Source organism: Salvelinus alpinus, chromosome 2 (assembly GCF_045679555.1).
Source record: "Salvelinus alpinus chromosome 2, SLU_Salpinus.1, whole genome shotgun sequence".
NCBI classification, from domain to species: Eukaryota; Metazoa; Chordata; class Actinopteri; order Salmoniformes; family Salmonidae; genus Salvelinus; species Salvelinus alpinus.
Genome location: NC_092087.1, coordinates 124,800,832 through 124,817,345, shown reverse-complemented (window position 1 = coordinate 124,817,345; position 16,514 = coordinate 124,800,832). Strand labels below are relative to the sequence as shown.

The following is a 16,514-nucleotide window of genomic DNA, read 5'->3' as shown; positions in this document are numbered from 1 at the left end:
AACAAGTGGCCAGCTAGTCAAGTTAGCCATGCTAATTGGACCCTGGTAGGTGTCCGCTTTGGTTATTATAATTTATTGTAATGTCAATAAATTTCTACCAACCACATGCTCGTAGTTGCTCATGCAAATGCACACCGACGGTGTTTGTGTGTTCACGAGACTGAATTCGTAAAGAAGAACGTCAACATACATAACATTAGCTTGATAGCTAGCTAGCATATGGTAGCATTTACTGTGACAATTTGACAGTTATTTGCCTGTCTGGTTGCATAGATATTTTTGTCTGAAATAGGCTTATTGACATAGCTATGTCTTACGAAATATAATATCATGATGCATTACATTTATATCATCGACATTATTGCAATTCACACATACCGCTCTTTCCACTGTCACTCAACTACACAAAAAGGGCTTTAGTTAGCTATGCAGATAATTCTTCCCAAAAATTATTAGCATGGGCTGTTGTCTGCCCCACGCGCCCACTTATTCCCGCTCTTATAAATCACTTGTCATGGTCAATCAGGCATGTTACCTGTGGTCATTTAGTACAGGCCACAGCCACCTGCTAATTATTTCCTATTAAATGTAAGTTTGTACCTGTGAGATAAAAACAAAATATTGTAAGGATTTAGCTAGATCAGTTATATTATGTTACAGCACATACAATACTCTGTTGAACACAATTTTATATTTTCTTCCAGCAGGGTTGCACTGAGAGCTTGAGGTGACAGACTGCATGGTTAGGGGAGCCCTGCAAGACTGCCAAGGAAACCCACTGATCAAAGCAGGTGCATAACTCAGTTAACCTCACACATCCTATTATACCTGCAGACACAGTGGATACAACTTCATTACCTCTAAGCAGCCCGATGATTGTTTAAGGGGAGGCACCCGGCCCCGCAGTGGCCCATGCTCCGTACCCTCTTCCCTCCCTGTCTTCCCTCCCCTTCAAGCTGATTCAGAGCCGACAGACACCCTCCCGGCACCACCTCCCCACCCACCCCGTCCTTCATCCTCAGGCCATGGCTGCGGGCACGGAGACGGTGCACTACATCCACCTGCACAACTCCAGCCAGTCTGTTCTGGAGGCTTTACGGACGCAGCGGCGTGAAGGCCTCTTCTGCGACGTGACGGTGCGCATACATGACGCCTCGCTGCGTGCCCACGCCTGCGTGCTGGCCGCTGGCAGCCCCTTCTTCCAGGACAAGCTGCTGCTGGGCCACTCTGAGATTTCGGTGCCGCCGCTGGTCCCCGCTGAGACGGTGAAGCAGCTGGTGGATTTTATGTACAGCGGCTCGCTAGTGGTGGTGCAGTCACAGGCCCTCTGCATCCTCACCGCCGCCAGCATCCTGCAGATTAAGACGGTCATCGACGAGTGCACCCAGATCATCTCCCAGAGGAAGGTTGCTGCTGCGGCAGCAGCCGCAGCAAGTGGAGGTGGCGGTGGAGGTGGAGGGGGGATGACAGTTGGGGTCCTGCCCAAGCAGGAGGAGCGGGGAGGGGGTAAAGGTAGGGACAGCGGTGGTGTTTGTATTGGTGGTGGTGGCGGAGTCAGCGGTGGTGGGGGTTACCAGAGCTTCTCAAACTTCGCCTTAGGGGACTGCGGAGCGAGCAACATGGTCACAGGCCTGGGCGGATCTAACTTGAGCGTTAATGTTAGCGAGAGTGGCCCAGGAGGCGCCCTGGAGCAGGCTAACCCAGTGGGGCTGATGGCTCTAGCTGACATGGGCAGCCCCGGGGCCCTTTGTGGGGCTGACGGGCTGAGCTCAGGGGCCGGCGGAGTCCTCATGAAGAACTCAAGTTGCACTCAGGATATGAGGTACAAGCTGAGAGACCTGCTAGCGGCAACCGCTAACGGCGCCAATGCCGGAAGCTCAGGGAATCTCTCGGTCGGCTGCAGCTCTGGTGTCAGCAGCGTGGACAGCATTGGCCGGGACAGTATCCGCAGCAATGCGGCTGACCTCTCGGAAGAGCTTGTGGGGATGGACAGATACTGCGAGGCGGAGGAGATGGATGGACATCACAGAGGGAGAGACTTGGACAGGGACAGAGGAGCAGGAGGACACAGCCGCAAGCAGAGGCAGCCACTCAGGCTTCAGGTAAGATCCCCATGGTTACAGTTGTAAGGCAGGCAGATATGCAGCCAGACATCCTAAAGTGAATAAAGCAGGACTTCAAGACGGCAATTACCCTCATTGTATCATTGCTGGAATTAAGCTATAGATCTGAACGTGTCAGCAATAAACATAATTGAAAGGAAGTTGCTGTCCAGAAGTCTTATATTAGGCTATCCTCCTAGATAATGTTCCATGGACTGATTAAACAGTGAACACCCCTTCAATGGGTCATTAAACATGTTAAGTCTTGGATATAGTGCCAGCTAGCACCTCTTTTCAGTTGTTGTTACATTATACCTAAGCCAATTCTGTATACTCTAAGAAAAAACGGTTCTTCGGCTGTCCACATAGGAGAGCCCTTTTTGGTTCCAGGTAGAACCCTTTTGGGTTCAATGTGGAACATGTAAACCAAAAGGGTTCCACCTGGATTCAAAAGGGGTTCTTCAAACCCTTTTAGGTTCTAAATAGTACCTTTTTTTCTTCATTTGTACATTGAGAAATTGATATCTAAGCAATAAGGGGGTGTGGTCTATGGCCAATAGTCCACAGCTAAGGGCTGTTCTTATACACGATGTAACGCATAGTGCCTGGATACATCCCTTAGCCGTGGTATATTGGCCATATACTACAAACCCCCAAGGTGCCTTATTGCTATTATGAACTGGTTTCCAACATAATTAGAACAGTAAACAAGTATTTTTTTGTCATACCCATGGTATATGGTCTGATATACCACGGCTTTCAGCCAATCAGCATTCAGGGCTCGAACAACCCGGTTTATAATTCTCTTTTTACTGTCTTCACATTCCAGACCATACACCACAGTTTGAAGCACCAATTTTAGACTCGATACTCTAATTGACTATATATTTTTCTTTAACTTCTCTTAGGTTCTTGTAGGAGAGGAAGTAGTGGTGAAGAATGAAGGAGTGCAGGAGCCGGATGGAGGGGTCTTCGGCTTGGAGGAGGGAAGACGAGTTGAAGGGCAGGAGGGCACACAGGAATCCATGGCAACCTTCGGCCAGGTGAGTCTTGTCTTGTCCTAGACAGTAACTTGTTGTTGGAGCATGGTGCTGGCAAAAAACACCAGGGTTGTGGGTTCAAAACCCATATGGGCTGGATGTTCTGAATCTGTAAATTGCTTTGGATAAAAGTGTCTATACTCATTCTTTCATCATTATCACAGTTTTAGAGACTTTTCATGGTTATGTATTAGGGTCAATTAAGTTAGGTAATACTCATAAGTTAATTTTGTCTCTCTGTCTTACAGGAGGGTGTATTCTATGATGAGGCTGGAGTTTTCTCCCCCGAGGCTTTCTGGCCCCAGAACGAGCCGGCTCAGGCCATGTCCTTCAACCCCAGAGGAAGAGGAAACAAGCTACTGTCTCCCCCTACCTCCTCACAGTCCATCAACAACCAGGTCAGTTACAAATGTAAACATAGTTTTAAAATAGTCATTGCAACAATTTGTCAAATTTAATCATGAAAGTCGTTGGTGGCCATTATTTCAATTTTTGTTTTCCCTTTCAGCTACTTTTTCAGTACCCAGTCAGCCAATCACAGCCATCAGCCTCATTCTTTGTGGGTGGACCGATGGTTATTGACAGCATGGCAGGAACAGAGCACAGCCAACAGGCTCCGCCCCCAACACCAATGACCCCTGTTCTGTCAACCTGTGGCACACCAGGCCCCTCACCTTCCTCCCAGGGATCTGAGACGTCCTTCGACTGCACTCACTGTGGGAAATCGTTACGTTCCAGGAAGAACTACAGCAAGCACATGTTCATACACTCCGGTAGGCCACCACTTTCTATATATACTAGTTACTATCACTTCCTTTAAAACATTTACTGTTCATGATTGTTGTATACACATGTTAAAACGCCACATAACACATAGTCCTACTCTGATACCTATGTCATACTAACAAATCCTATTTTCTGTTGTGTGTGCCTCAGGTCAAAAGCCTCATCAGTGCAGCATCTGCTGGCGCTCCTTCTCCCTGCGCGACTACCTCCTCAAGCACATGGTGGTGCACACGGGCGTGCGCGCCTTCCAGTGCTCTGTGTGCGGCAAGCGCTTCACACAGAAGAGCTCACTCAACGTGCACATGCGCACGCACCGGGCCGAGCGCACCTTCCAGTGTACCGTGTGCCACCGGGCATTCACCCACCGCACCCTGCTGGAGCGCCATGCCCTGCAACACACCCACCATGGGGCCACCCAAGGGCAAGGACAGGGCCTCCAGCAGACCCCTAAACACAGCCCTCCAGCCCTGCCAGGGCCCTCGGGCATGTGCGGCTCAGCTGGGATGGGCGGCACCATGGCCAACATGCCCAGCCACGGGCCGCCCTCCTAGAAGGAGAGAGAGGGGGAAGAGGGCCCAATCCCAAACTGATCCGTCACCCCTATCCTGGAGCCCTTTTCTGATCTGAGAGGATTGCTAGGTATGAGCAACATGGTGGATGCTCCATCTAGACCTATTGGAGGCTGGATGGGGGTTGTGCCATATTTCTTACACCTATGAAGCCCTTGCAGATATGCAAGAGGGAGTTGCCAATAATGGAAAAAAAGCGAAAATAACTGGTTTGGGATTGGGAAAGAAAAGGAGAGGAAAAGGGCGAGAGAGGCAGAAAGCTGTTGGAGACTAATTGCAGGAGATTGAAGGGAGGAAATGTAGGAGGGCTAAGAAAGAGAGAGACAGAAAAGGGGGAGGGAGAGAGAAAGCAAAATAAGAGAACAAGCTACGGCTAGAAAAAGAGTGCAGGGTGATGAACCGATGAAGAAAAGAGCGAATTAATCTATGAGAGTTACCATCATACATCAAGACGGCATAGGAACACTATTACATGCAGGAGGCACTGGACGACCCAGGATCATATACCTCGAAACAGGAAGAGACAGGAAATTAATTAAGGACACAACTTTTATTTTGAAATGTGACAAACGTTTTAGCATGTTTTACACACCTCAAAGAATACCTCGGCGGTCCAAAGACAGGCATTATGCTACACATGTTTAATAGCTACATCAAACAGCAAAACAGTGGGAACTAAAGCTACCTGAAATCCCTTCCTTTTAGAACCGTACAAAGAAATGTTTTACATAATATTCCTTTACATTGTCGATATGAGTTTATTTGTCGCTCATTTGTGATTTATTGATGACGAAAACAATAAGGCAATTCATTTAAAAAAGTGAAAAAGGATCTTTCAACTACAGTGGGGCAAAAAAGTATTTAGTCAGCCACCAATTGTGCAAGTTCTCCCACTTAAAAAGATGAGAGAGGCCTGTAATTTTCATCATAGGTACACTTCAACTATGACAGACAAAATGAGAAAAAAAATCCAGAAAATCACATTGTAGGATTTTTAATGAATTTATTTGCAAATTATGATGGAAAATAAGTATTTGGTCACCTACAAACAAGCAAGATTTCTGGCTCTCACAGACCTGTAACTTCTTCTTTAAGAGGCTCCTCTGTCCTCCACTCGTTACCTGTATTAATGGCACCTTTTTGAACTTGTTATCAGTATAAAAGACACCTGTCCACAACCTCAAACAGTCACACTCCAAACTCCACTATGGCCAAGACCAAAGAGCTGTCAAAGGACACCAGAAACAAAATTGTAGACCTGCACCAGGCTGGGAAGACTGAATCTGCAATAGGTAAGCAGCTTGGTTTGAAGAAATCAACTGTGGGAGCAATTATTAGGAAATGGAAGACATACAAGACCACTGATAATCTCCCTCGATCTGGGGCTTCACGCAAGATCTCACCCCGTGGGGTCAAAATGATCACAAGAACGGTGAGCAAAAATCCCAGAACCACACGGGGGGACCTAGTGAATGACCTGCAGAGAGCTGGGACCAAAGTAACAAAGCCTACCATCAGCAGGGGCATTGAAGATGAAACGTGGCTGGGTCTTTCAGCATGACAATGATCCCAAACACACCGCCCGGGCAACGAAGGAGTGGCTTCGTAAGAAGCATTTCAAGGTCCTGAGTGGCCTAGCCAGTCTCCAGATCTCAACCCCATAGAAAATCTTTGGAGGGAGTTGAAAGTCCGTGTTGCCCAGCAACAGCCCCAAAACATCACTGCTCTAGAGGAGATCTGCATGGAGGAATGGGTCAAAATACCAGCAACAGTGTGTGAAAACCTTGTGAAGACTTACAGAAAACGTTTGACCTCTGTCATTGCCAACAAAGGGTATATAACAAAGTATTGAGAGAAACTTTTGTTATTGACCAAATACTTATTTTCCACCATAATTTGCAAATAAATTCATAAAAAATCCTACAATGTGATTTTTCTGGATTTTTTTCTTCTCATTTTGTCTGTCATAGTTGAAGTGTACCTATGATGAAAATTACAGGCCTCTCTCATCTTTTTAAGTGGGAGAACTTGCACAATTGGTGGCTGACTAAATACTTTTTTGCCCCACTGTATAAGTGACACTTTTTGGGATAAATGAGAAAATTGGTACTTCTTTCAGGCTTTTTAATCTATGTGTATGTGGGGTTATTACAATTGAAGTCGGAAGTTTACATACACCTTAGCCAAATACATTTAAACTCAGTGTTTCACAATTCCTGACATTTAATCCTTGTAGAAATTCTGTTTTAGGTCAGTTAGGATCAACACTTTATTTTAAGAATGTGAAATGTCAGAATAATAGTAGAGAGAATTATTTATTTCAGCTTTTATTTCTTTCATCACATTCCCAGTGGGTCAGAAGTTTACATACACTCAATTAGTATTTGGTATCATTGCCTTTAAATTATTTAACTTGGGTCAAACGTCTTAGGTAGCCTTCCACAAGCTTCCCACAATAAGTTGGGTGAAATTTGGCCCTTTCCTCTTGACAGAGCTGGTGTAACCGAGTCAGGTTTGTAGGCCTCCTTGCTTGCACACGCATTTTCAGTTCTGCCCAAAAATGTTCTATAGGATTGAGGTCAGGGCTTTGTGATGGCCACTCCAATACCTTGACTTTGTTGTTCTTAAAGCCATTTTGCCCCAACTTTGGAAGTATGCTTGGGGTCATTGTCCATTTGGAAGACCCATTTGTGACCAAGCTTTAACTTCCTGACTGATGTCTTGAGATGTTGCTTCAATATATCCACATAATTTTCCTCCCTCATGATGCCATCTATTTTGTGAAATGCATCAGTCCCTCCTGCAGCAAAGCACCCCCACAACATGATGCTGCCACCCCCGTGCTTCACGGTTGGGATAGTGTTCTTCGGCTTGCAAGCCTCCCCCTTTTTCCTCCAAACATAACGATGGTCATTATGGCCAAACAGTTCTATTTTTGTTTCATCAGACCAGAGGACACTTCTCCAAAAAGTACGATCTTTGTCCCCATATGCAGTTGCAAACCGTAGTTTGTCTTTTTTGTGGCGGTTTTGGAGCAGTTGCTTCTACCTTGCTGAGCGGCCTTTCAGGTTATGTCGATTTAGGACTCGTTTTACTGTGGATATAGATACTTTTGTACCTGTTTCCTCCAGCATCTTCACAAGGTCCTTTGCTGTTGTTCTGGGATTGATTTGCACTTTTCGCACCAAATTCCGCTCATCTCCAGGAGACAGAATGCGTCTCCTTCCTGAGCGGTATGACGGCTGCATGGTCTCGTGGTGTTTATACTTGCGTACTATTGTTTGTACAGATGAACGCGGTACCTTCAGGCATTTGGAAATTGCTCCCAAGGATGAACCAGACTTGTGGAGTACTATAATTTTTCTGAGTTCTTGGCTGATTTCTTTTGATTTTCCCATGATGTCAAGCAAAGAGGCACTGAGTTTGAAGGTAGGCCTTGAAATACTTGCACAGGTACACCTCCAATTGACTCAAATTATTTCAATTAGACTATCAGAAGCTTCTAAAGCTATGACATCATTTTCTGGAATTTTCCAAGCTGTTTAAAAGCACAGTCAACTTAGTTTATGTAAACTTCTGACCCACTGGAATTGTGATACAGTGAATTATAAGTGAAATAATCTGTCTATAAACAACTGTTGGGAAAATTATTTGTGTCATGCACAAAGTAGATGTCCTAACCGACTTGCCAAAACTATAGTTTGTTAACAAGAAATTTGTGGAGTGGTTGAAAAAGGAGTTTTAATGACTCCAACCTAAGTGTATGTAAACTTCTGACTTCAACTGTATATGTGCTTTTGGGGCGCTTGCCAATGAATGGGAAGGTTTGTTGCTGAGAACTATAACTTTTTTCTCCAACGGCTTCATTTAATACTTTTAAATGTTTTTATTGTAACTAAATAAATCATGAGGAAATACAATCACCCAGAGTGTATTTGATTACCATGGTAATATTTATTACAATTTGACAATGATTACTATGCACAGTACATTTTTGCACATTGTGTAATTTAATTCTGCTTTATATGTTGTCCTACCCTAGATATTTGCCTTTAGAAAAATATATTTGCCCTAAGATTACTAATGTATATCATGGAGAACATAGAATGTTTTGTTTTTTGTTTCCAACTTCCCACCTTAAAGGTGATTTTAGATATGCAGTATATAGACCGTACTAGACATAAAAGCCAACTGAGCCAGTGAGACCAGCAAAACCCTTTTAAGATCCCTTCTGGTCCTCACTATAAACTTTAACATAAAATGTCCCTTCACAATGAAGAAACATTCTGCTTGATCAGGATGATCTCATTGAGCTAAGCACTGTTCTGCTGATTCACTAATCTCTATAATGGGAATCTGTTAAAGCCCTGTTAATAGGAAGCTGACATGATTTATAGATCAGTTAAATCTGTTCTGCATATAGTTCAGGCCAACCCTTGTGAACAAAAAGTGATTAGGCTGTTCCAGAGATTTTTGTATCCTCAGCAACTCAAATGTTTCTTGTACATTTTGTCTGAAGTGGACCTGTGTACAGTACTGTATTATGTGTGCTTAAAGCCATGTCAGAAGAATGCATCCCATTGTAGTGATGTACTGTGTTTTGCCTTTTTTATTTAGCTTTCTTTGAGTGAAGGGGATGATACATTTTTTTATTTGATTTTTTTTTGCAAATTTGAGTACAACTGCAAGTCAAATATGTCATAAGAAAATAAGTCATTTTATAAAGCACCAATCATGCTATGTATACCACGTTTTATGTATGGAAAAGCTAAAAGGCATGATATTACTTTTTATGAAAAATTACATGTACGTACTTCAATGACTTTATTGAATTTTAAAACATAATTTTAAACATTTCAAACATTTCTTTCTCCAAATAAAGTCTTATGGCTACAAGCCAACTTGTTGTCCTATAGTTGATTATTTTACCAAAAGGTATAGGGGGTAAAACAAGCATATTTATTCTTATGAAAATAATTTTGAATCTCTTCTTTGTTTTAGGTTTGGTTTTATCCCATTCTAAAAACAAGTAATACATTTTGCTGTTGACCAATTTCACAGTTTTCTGTTAAGTCTATATCCCCTCGATCCTAACCAATTTATATGAAAGATAATATAAAAAGCTTGCTTTTCTTAAACGCCATAGATAATCTGTTTCTTTCCAGATCGAGCCTTTGAACGTCTGGCTGGTAGTGCCGGAACTCTGGCCAGAAGGCATCTGTTACTCAACAACATCTGTTCCTGTTATTCTCTTTTTTTCCCAGCATGCCGAGGGACACACAGGCTCTCCCAAGGGTGGCCTTTTGTGTGGCCCCATTGTCAATTCCATCATTGTCTACTGCTGAAGTCTGTTCCCATGATGCCACGAGGCAGGCTATAGTAGTATACCCGCCTTTAGAGGCCAACCTTAGGGGTGACAATTTACAGTTACTTTATTGTGTCCCAACTTTTTTGGGCTAAAAACAAATATGATTTTATTCGCTAGGCAACTAAGGAATCAAATGTGTAGAAAATAGAAAAATGTTAAAGAATCGTAAATGGGTAATTCCATGGGGAAATTCTAAAATCTTATTTTTGAAGAATTTGACTACAGATATCATCAAATATTATTGTAGATGTATTATAAAGCATATTCAACAAGAAAAACATTTGGATAAGTTACATTGACTGGGTGTTTGTCAGTTTTCTGGACAGAACATTCATCAATAGTTTTCATTTAAGGATGTTTTAATGCAGTAGTTTGCATTTATCACATTTTTCCACCGGAGAAGAAATCGGAGTAGTACATCTAGCGTGGGGACATTGTTTTTTATGAATAGCCCCCGTTGGTCTCCACGGAAACACTTTCAACTCCTGGCAGTGACCAACAGCATCGGCATAGAATAGCCCACCATGGGGTAGCCAGGGGAAGACAACAGATGTTACTGATTAACTTTCCTCACAGAACCCAAAGAACGGCTAGGCATGGGCTCACAAACCACAGTCACACACAAAAAAGTTGTACTTTCAATTATATTTATTCATTAAAAAACAGTAGCAGAGGCAGTAACAATAATAAAATGTTGTACAATCCCTCTTACTTTAAATAACATTTCTTTAAAAACAAATTCCTTGACCTGAAGTGCCTTTGCAAATATCAGCATAATTTTTTTTACTTAAATAATCATAACAAACATAGCAAATATACAATATAATTAAAAAATAAAAATAATACAAAATTATTAAATTAAATCATACATATTTTTTTCATCATACAATTTTTTTTATTTTTTACAAATGGACAAAATCCGTATCGAAGCAAAAAAATATTTTAAGACAACGTTTTCATCTCCAAAAACAATCAATACAATGTTATAAATGGTTCGGAGGACTTTGAAACAACACTTCAGTTTTACACAGTGATATAGTATACGTAGTACAGTCCTCACAGGTCTAGAGATTGGATCAGAATCCATGTTAACAGCCTTGTGAAGGACAGGCCAGTATGGCCAAACATCCACCTTTTGATGCAGTTCATGTGCTCAGCAACGGCTTGTTGGGCTAAAGAAAAGGGCTGGGTGCAAATGTTGCAAAAACTTCAAACCTACATTTCTGTTACAACCGAAACCGAAGACATCGTACATCACCTCTATCGTGACGGTTTGTCCATTTTCCAATCTCGTTATAAAAATCTTCGCTTGAGGTCGCTTCGAAAGGTTAAAAAGATTTGCCCCACCGGTTCCTATCCCACAGGCCTCCACTGCCTGCACTTATTTTCCAGTAGAGAACCAGCTCACTCTGAATATCAGTTAAACGTCTCAGTATCAGCAGCAGTCTCAAGGCGGGACACCTCCCCCTAGGGTTAGAGCAGCATTTAAAGGAGTATAAAAACTCTCCCATAGAGCAAATTGGTGGCTTGCGTTACACCTATGGAGACAAGAGAGAAACAAAATGGACATTAGTTGTTGTTTACAAAGCTCTTAGGGAAATGCAGTGACTTTATCAAACAATTATAAATGAGGAAAAGTGAAGAAAAGTATCCCAAACTCACCTCAGTTGCAATTATACATTCATCCTTCTCCTCTGACATGACAAACACGGATTTGTACTTGGTGTCTGCACATGCAGACATTTCTGGAAGTTTCATTTCATTTCTTGAAGTTTCTGATGCGTCACTGATGGAAGATAGACAAAGATCCACATTAGTCATCTGACATTCAAATTTATTCATGTTATATGATTACATCTATTATCTTATTGGGTGTGCTTTACCTTTTTAAATGTTTGCTGCGTTTATTTCTGCACTCCTCATACTCAAAACCCGAGTCCAGAGCTTGGCATTTCTCTTCACAAGCCGAGGCCTCCAGGCTCAGCATCGACTCTTTGGCCGCCTGCTCGTACTTCACCTCATGCACAAGGTTATAGTCCGCCGGCAGGTGGCGGCTCTTGTAGCTGCTCCGACACGACGGTGGTGGTCCGTCCATGTCGGCATCGCTTCCGAAATCCATTTTCTTGTTGATGTTCTTGATGCCTGGCTGTGGCCCGAGCCCTACGACGCTTACCGACAGGTCCTTATCACTCCGGTGACAATTATTGGTCAGGTTGTTTATTGTCTCGCCTTCGCCGACGGTGGCGTCGCCCTGGCTACCGCGCTGCATCTTGTTGCGGACGCAGCCAACCAGCACTGCACACCCTGCTAGCAGAAGCAGCACCAGAGCTGTCCCAGACCCCACCGCCATCCAGGGGATCTCCGAGCCTCGAATAGCTGCATGGTCCGGGAGCAGGAACTGGCAGTTGCGGCCACCGTAACCAGGCACGCAGGCGCACACGTAGCGGTTATTCCTCTCGTGGCAGGTGGCGCTGTTGTGACAGGGGTTGTGCTCGCAGCGGCTTATGGGAGAACTGCAGTTGCGGCCCGTGTAGCCCGGGGGGCAGATGCAGGTGTAGCCGTCAAGACCCCCCTGGCATGTACCACCATTTTGGCAGGGGTAGATGGAGCACTCATTGCCGGTGTGGTCGCAGTTCATGCCTGTGAAGCCATCAGGACACTGGCACAGGTAGGAATTGACGAGATCCACACAGCGGGCACCTGGTGTGAGAGGCAGAGCGATTGGGAATTAATGGGTGGTCAATAGTGTGGGGGCAGGCTGTAGTCTGAAAGGTAACTGTTTAAATTTAAGAAGTCGATAAATTGAGATCTGAAACCACATCTGTGTAAGTTGTTTGATTAGCCCTTACCATTGGAGCATGGGCTGGAGGTGCAGTGGTCAATCTTCTTCTCGCAGTTGAAGCCAGCGTAGCCGGTGGGGCACTGGCAGAAGTATCCGCCATCAGGGTTGTCGGCACAGCGGCCTCCGTTGAAACAGGGACCATCGGCGCAAGTCATGGCGCTCAGCTCGCAGGTGTTGCCGTAGAAACCAGGAGGGCAAGCACAGGCATGCGTGTTCTCCATATCCTTTGAGAAAAAGATTGAAACATAAGCTTAACAAATACATTCCTCCAAAATGCATTAGATCACCATCACAACAACAGTGCTATTCATGATTGCCCACATCTTCCTGATCCTAGTTGTAATTGAGTGTACATTTTAACACAATGATGTAATTGTACAGTACTTACAGTGCAGCTTCCTCCATTTCGACAGGGGTTCAGGGTGCATTCGTTGACCTCAATCTCACAAGCATCCCCAGTGAAGCCCGGTCTGCAGGAACAGGTGTAGCTCCCCTGGCCAGTGTTGCTACAAGTAGCTCCATTCATACAGGGCTTGTGGTGAGTGCAGTAGTTCAGATCTGGAGGAGAACAAGCAGCACATGTGGATTAGTCCATTAGTCCCATTGGAACATATGGCAGAACAACAACAGCAGCAGCCCAGCTAATGTCTTTCTGCCACTCTCACACTTTTTTCTTACACTTTTTCACATTTTCTCTCACAACACTATCTCTTTGTCTCTGTTTGTGTCATCTCTCTAAATCCCCCTCCCACTCTCTCTCTCCCTCTCTCTCCAGTGGGACTCACCTTGGTTACAGAAGAGGCCTCCCCACCCCTCCTGACAGTTGCACTGCCACGGCTGCTGGCAGGTCCCATGGAGGCAGCCTGGGTAACGGATGCACTCATCACAGTACCGCCCTTTGAAACCCACTCTGCACCTGTCACACAATAATTACAACACATTGGTTAGAAACCCACTCAAGTTTCTCTTTATGTCACAGATTATTTCTGAAGATATTAACTGAGGAAGTGTTTTAATATGTGAAAATCATAGTTGTCTTTTCTCTAACTTACTTGCACTCCCCAGGCTTCTCACAAAAGCCGTGTTCGTCGTCACATCCTGGAAGGCAGAGAGCTACAAAGGAGACAAACACAAGGTAAGAACCATGGCAAAATAAAAACACTTCTTACACATATGCTCTTTGTTTAGTTTGGCTTTGAGCAAAAAAAAAAGTATTGCTTAAATCTGAACAAATTCATTAAAAAGGGGGGCAACTAAACCCATTAGCTGTTTTACCCCCAAAAAACACTCTCCTTATCATGGTGAAAGAATATTCCGCATAACATAGTGCATAGAAACAATGGGAGGGTGCACACAGCAAACTCTCTCTCTCGCTCTTTCAGTACAGGCCCCTTTTTTCATCGCTGTGGGTCAAAACTCTTTTATTCATTCTGTGCACACAACTCCCCTTAATGTCTCGGATTGGGGCAGATAAGAGTGGACAGCTGGTGAGTATGTTGCCAGTGCGTGACAGCTGCTCCATTGTCTACTCTCTCCCCGCAGCTGCCCACTTCAAACAATACATCACCCGCCTCAGCCAATCAGCGGCCAACCAACTCCAAGAGTAACGAATCGGACGTAGCATGTAAATTTATGGCACGCGTGAGATTATTCCGAAAACTTTCCTCCGCCCGATTTGAATAAATAAAGTGGTCGTGTTTGTGGGAGCTTGGTGTTTTCGTACAAGTTGCCTCAATTTTTCGATGTTTATAGACACGCCACCTAACATAAAAAGTAACCTCTATTCATCTACCATAATAATGTTATTTGACATGACCCCAAACGTATCTATACGTAAAACATGAATAACATTGTTCTATCATATTTTGTAAAATATTTCCCCCAAAACAACTGAACAACAAGTTTCACTTACGTTCTGTGCAGTAATGGCCTTTCCACCCGGCGTCACATACAATCTCTCCGCGCTCTCCACAGGTGAAGTGGCCGAAGGCATCGTCTCGTGGGCGGCAGAAGACCGAGCAGCCATCGCCATAGTAGTGCTCATCACAGACAAAGCGGTAGGAGTACTTCAACTCGGTTCTTCCTCCAGTATGCAGGTCCTGAGACCAGTCATCTCCCACCGTCAGATGTCTCTGAGTGGTCATTGTGCTGATAACACGGTCTGGGTTTTCTGCAGATGGAAATAAGAACGGAACTTTAGCTAAATGTGTGTAAATGTAAATTATCCTTGACTAGATCACACCACGTAAAGCCAAACAACTGTACGGCAGTGTATTTTGATCCTACCTATCGAAAGATCGTCTTTGGAGTCGGTGTGCAGAGCTTCAATGATCAGCGAGAACGTCCCCTGAGGACATAAACAAATAGCATCATAAGACAGGTGGCCAACGGAGATGGGGAAAGAGATAGGCCCATCTAACGTGTTCTCTATACTTGAAGATAAAATAACTATTCGAGACGATAATACAAACATATACAAGACTAAAATGTTTATATATACGTTTAGTCATTAATAGACCACTCTATATAAATTAACCAACTTGTACGCACAGATTTTTAAATACCTCGTGGGTAGAGGTTTATATTAAGGTTTCTGCCTTATATTAAGGCAGAGTACTCACCGGCCATGTGAAACCGAAGTTAATTCTGATGGGATTGGTGAATGAACTGTCAGACATGGCTTCCGGAACTTGGAAAGAGTTTGACCCAAGAACAGGCGTTATAGCGCCGCCGTAGTTACAAGGTGGCTCTGGTGATGCGTTTGGCTGATAATGTTTCAGACAGATTCTGAAAAACGTTTTACATTCACACTGTTGCTGATAAACCGACGTCAACCCTCCCTTGCAGCAGTTCATGTTGCCCTGAACCCCTTTCTTGTTCAAAAACTCCTGCAACTTCAGTTCGAAAACTCCTGAACAAAAACCCTGTTGAAATAATTGTATTTATTACACAATCATTAACATAGGCTATGTGATGTAAAATCTTGAAATTGTTATCAATTGAATAGTACGGTAATTGTGTTATGTAGTTGTCTTACCTTGCATATCAAGACGAACATAACCGCAACTGTCAGAAGAATAGCGCGCCCCATATTAAATAAATACAAATAAATAAATAGGAAAAAGTCTTGGAGCGACTCAGCTCAATTTAAGCTCAATATGCCTCCTTTCAAATCATGTTCTGTGAATGAATCATTGAGCACGTTTCTTCTCTTACGAGGTCTTCTCATCAGTTGCTGGTGTCAGCCACGCCGATTTCATTCATGTCCAAGAAACAAAAAGATAATCCAAAATAGATATTGGAACTGCCCTGAACTGTCCTCAAAATTCCGTTACAATGCGATAATCCCACTCCAAAAATGTTTTTAAAAAGTATAATTATAATTGACACAGTTCGTTCCCTGTTGAAACGAAGAGGGCAACAAATGTAGGAAATTGCTTTTGTGTGACGTGGTCTATCCCAAGGAAAGATTTGTCACTGATCCAACATACTTCCCCGCCACCTTCCTTCTTCCTTCTTTCCTCAACATGAATTGTGCGTCTGTCTTGAGTGAAGGCCGCCTGCCGCCAGTTTTATATGGGCCGGCGCATGCTAGGGTAATAAGATGCAAATGAGCCCCCCCCCCCAATCTGGCTCAGGGGATCACAATGGATATCTCTCCAAGCCCCATCGTCTCAAATCACAAGCTAGTATTGGGTCAGAAAATGGAAAATGGAGGAATGTCAAAGTATTCCAGCAAACTGCATGAGACTGTCTCAGCAACCTGTCCTAGAATGACTCACTTTCCACAACATTAGAGATTGAAAA

The 16,514-nt window shown here is 43.7% G+C and overlaps 2 protein-coding genes across 2 annotated transcripts; one reads left to right on the top strand and one right to left on the bottom strand.

Annotated features, from left to right (window-relative positions):
* The first annotated feature begins 886 nt into the window (after positions 1–886).
* On the top strand, positions 887–4,852 carry LOC139568576 (zinc finger and BTB domain-containing protein 45-like). The gene is made up of 5 exons (XM_071390496.1): positions 887–2,102; positions 3,011–3,145; positions 3,391–3,540; positions 3,651–3,915; positions 4,079–4,852. Exons 1-5 carry the CDS (start codon positions 1,026–1,028, stop codon positions 4,477–4,479), a joined length of 2,028 nt encoding a protein of 675 aa, XP_071246597.1. The 5' UTR covers positions 887–1,025; the 3' UTR covers positions 4,480–4,852.
* Positions 4,853–10,495: 5,643 nt separating this feature from the next.
* Positions 10,496–16,254, bottom strand: LOC139568574 (delta-like protein A). The gene is made up of 11 exons (XM_071390494.1): positions 15,745–16,254; positions 15,329–15,631; positions 14,994–15,054; positions 14,620–14,877; positions 13,760–13,820; positions 13,493–13,623; positions 13,096–13,265; positions 12,715–12,931; positions 11,749–12,565; positions 11,528–11,651; positions 10,496–11,403 (listed from the first exon to the last, which is right to left on the bottom strand). Exons 1-11 carry the CDS (start codon positions 15,796–15,798, stop codon positions 11,398–11,400), a joined length of 2,202 nt encoding a protein of 733 aa, XP_071246595.1. The 5' UTR covers positions 15,799–16,254; the 3' UTR covers positions 10,496–11,397.
* Positions 16,255–16,514: the final 260 nt, after the last annotated feature.

What these genes read in the sequence shown, in the direction of transcription:
- LOC139568576 (XM_071390496.1), top strand. Translation starts at nt 1,026, where the DNA reads ATGGCTGCGGGCACGGAGACGGTGCACTACATCCACCTGCACAACTCC. An exon ending in CCATGGCAACCTTCGGCCAG is followed by an intron (nt 3,146 to 3,390) that starts GTGAGTCTTGTC and finishes TCTGTCTTACAG; the next exon opens with GAGGGTGTATTCTATGATGA. An exon ending in GCACATGTTCATACACTCCG is followed by an intron (nt 3,916 to 4,078) that starts GTAGGCCACCAC and finishes TGTGTGCCTCAG; the next exon opens with GTCAAAAGCCTCATCAGTGC.
- LOC139568574 (XM_071390494.1), bottom strand. Translation starts at nt 15,798, where the DNA reads ATGGGGCGCGCTATTCTTCTGACAGTTGCGGTTATGTTCGTCTTGATA. An exon ending in AGGCCATTACTGCACAGAAC is followed by an intron (nt 13,821 to 14,619) that starts GTAAGTGAAACT and finishes TCTCCTTTGTAG; the next exon opens with CTCTCTGCCTTCCAGGATGT. An exon ending in CTCCAGCCCATGCTCCAATG is followed by an intron (nt 12,566 to 12,714) that starts GTAAGGGCTAAT and finishes CTCTCACACCAG; the next exon opens with GTGCCCGCTGTGTGGATCTC.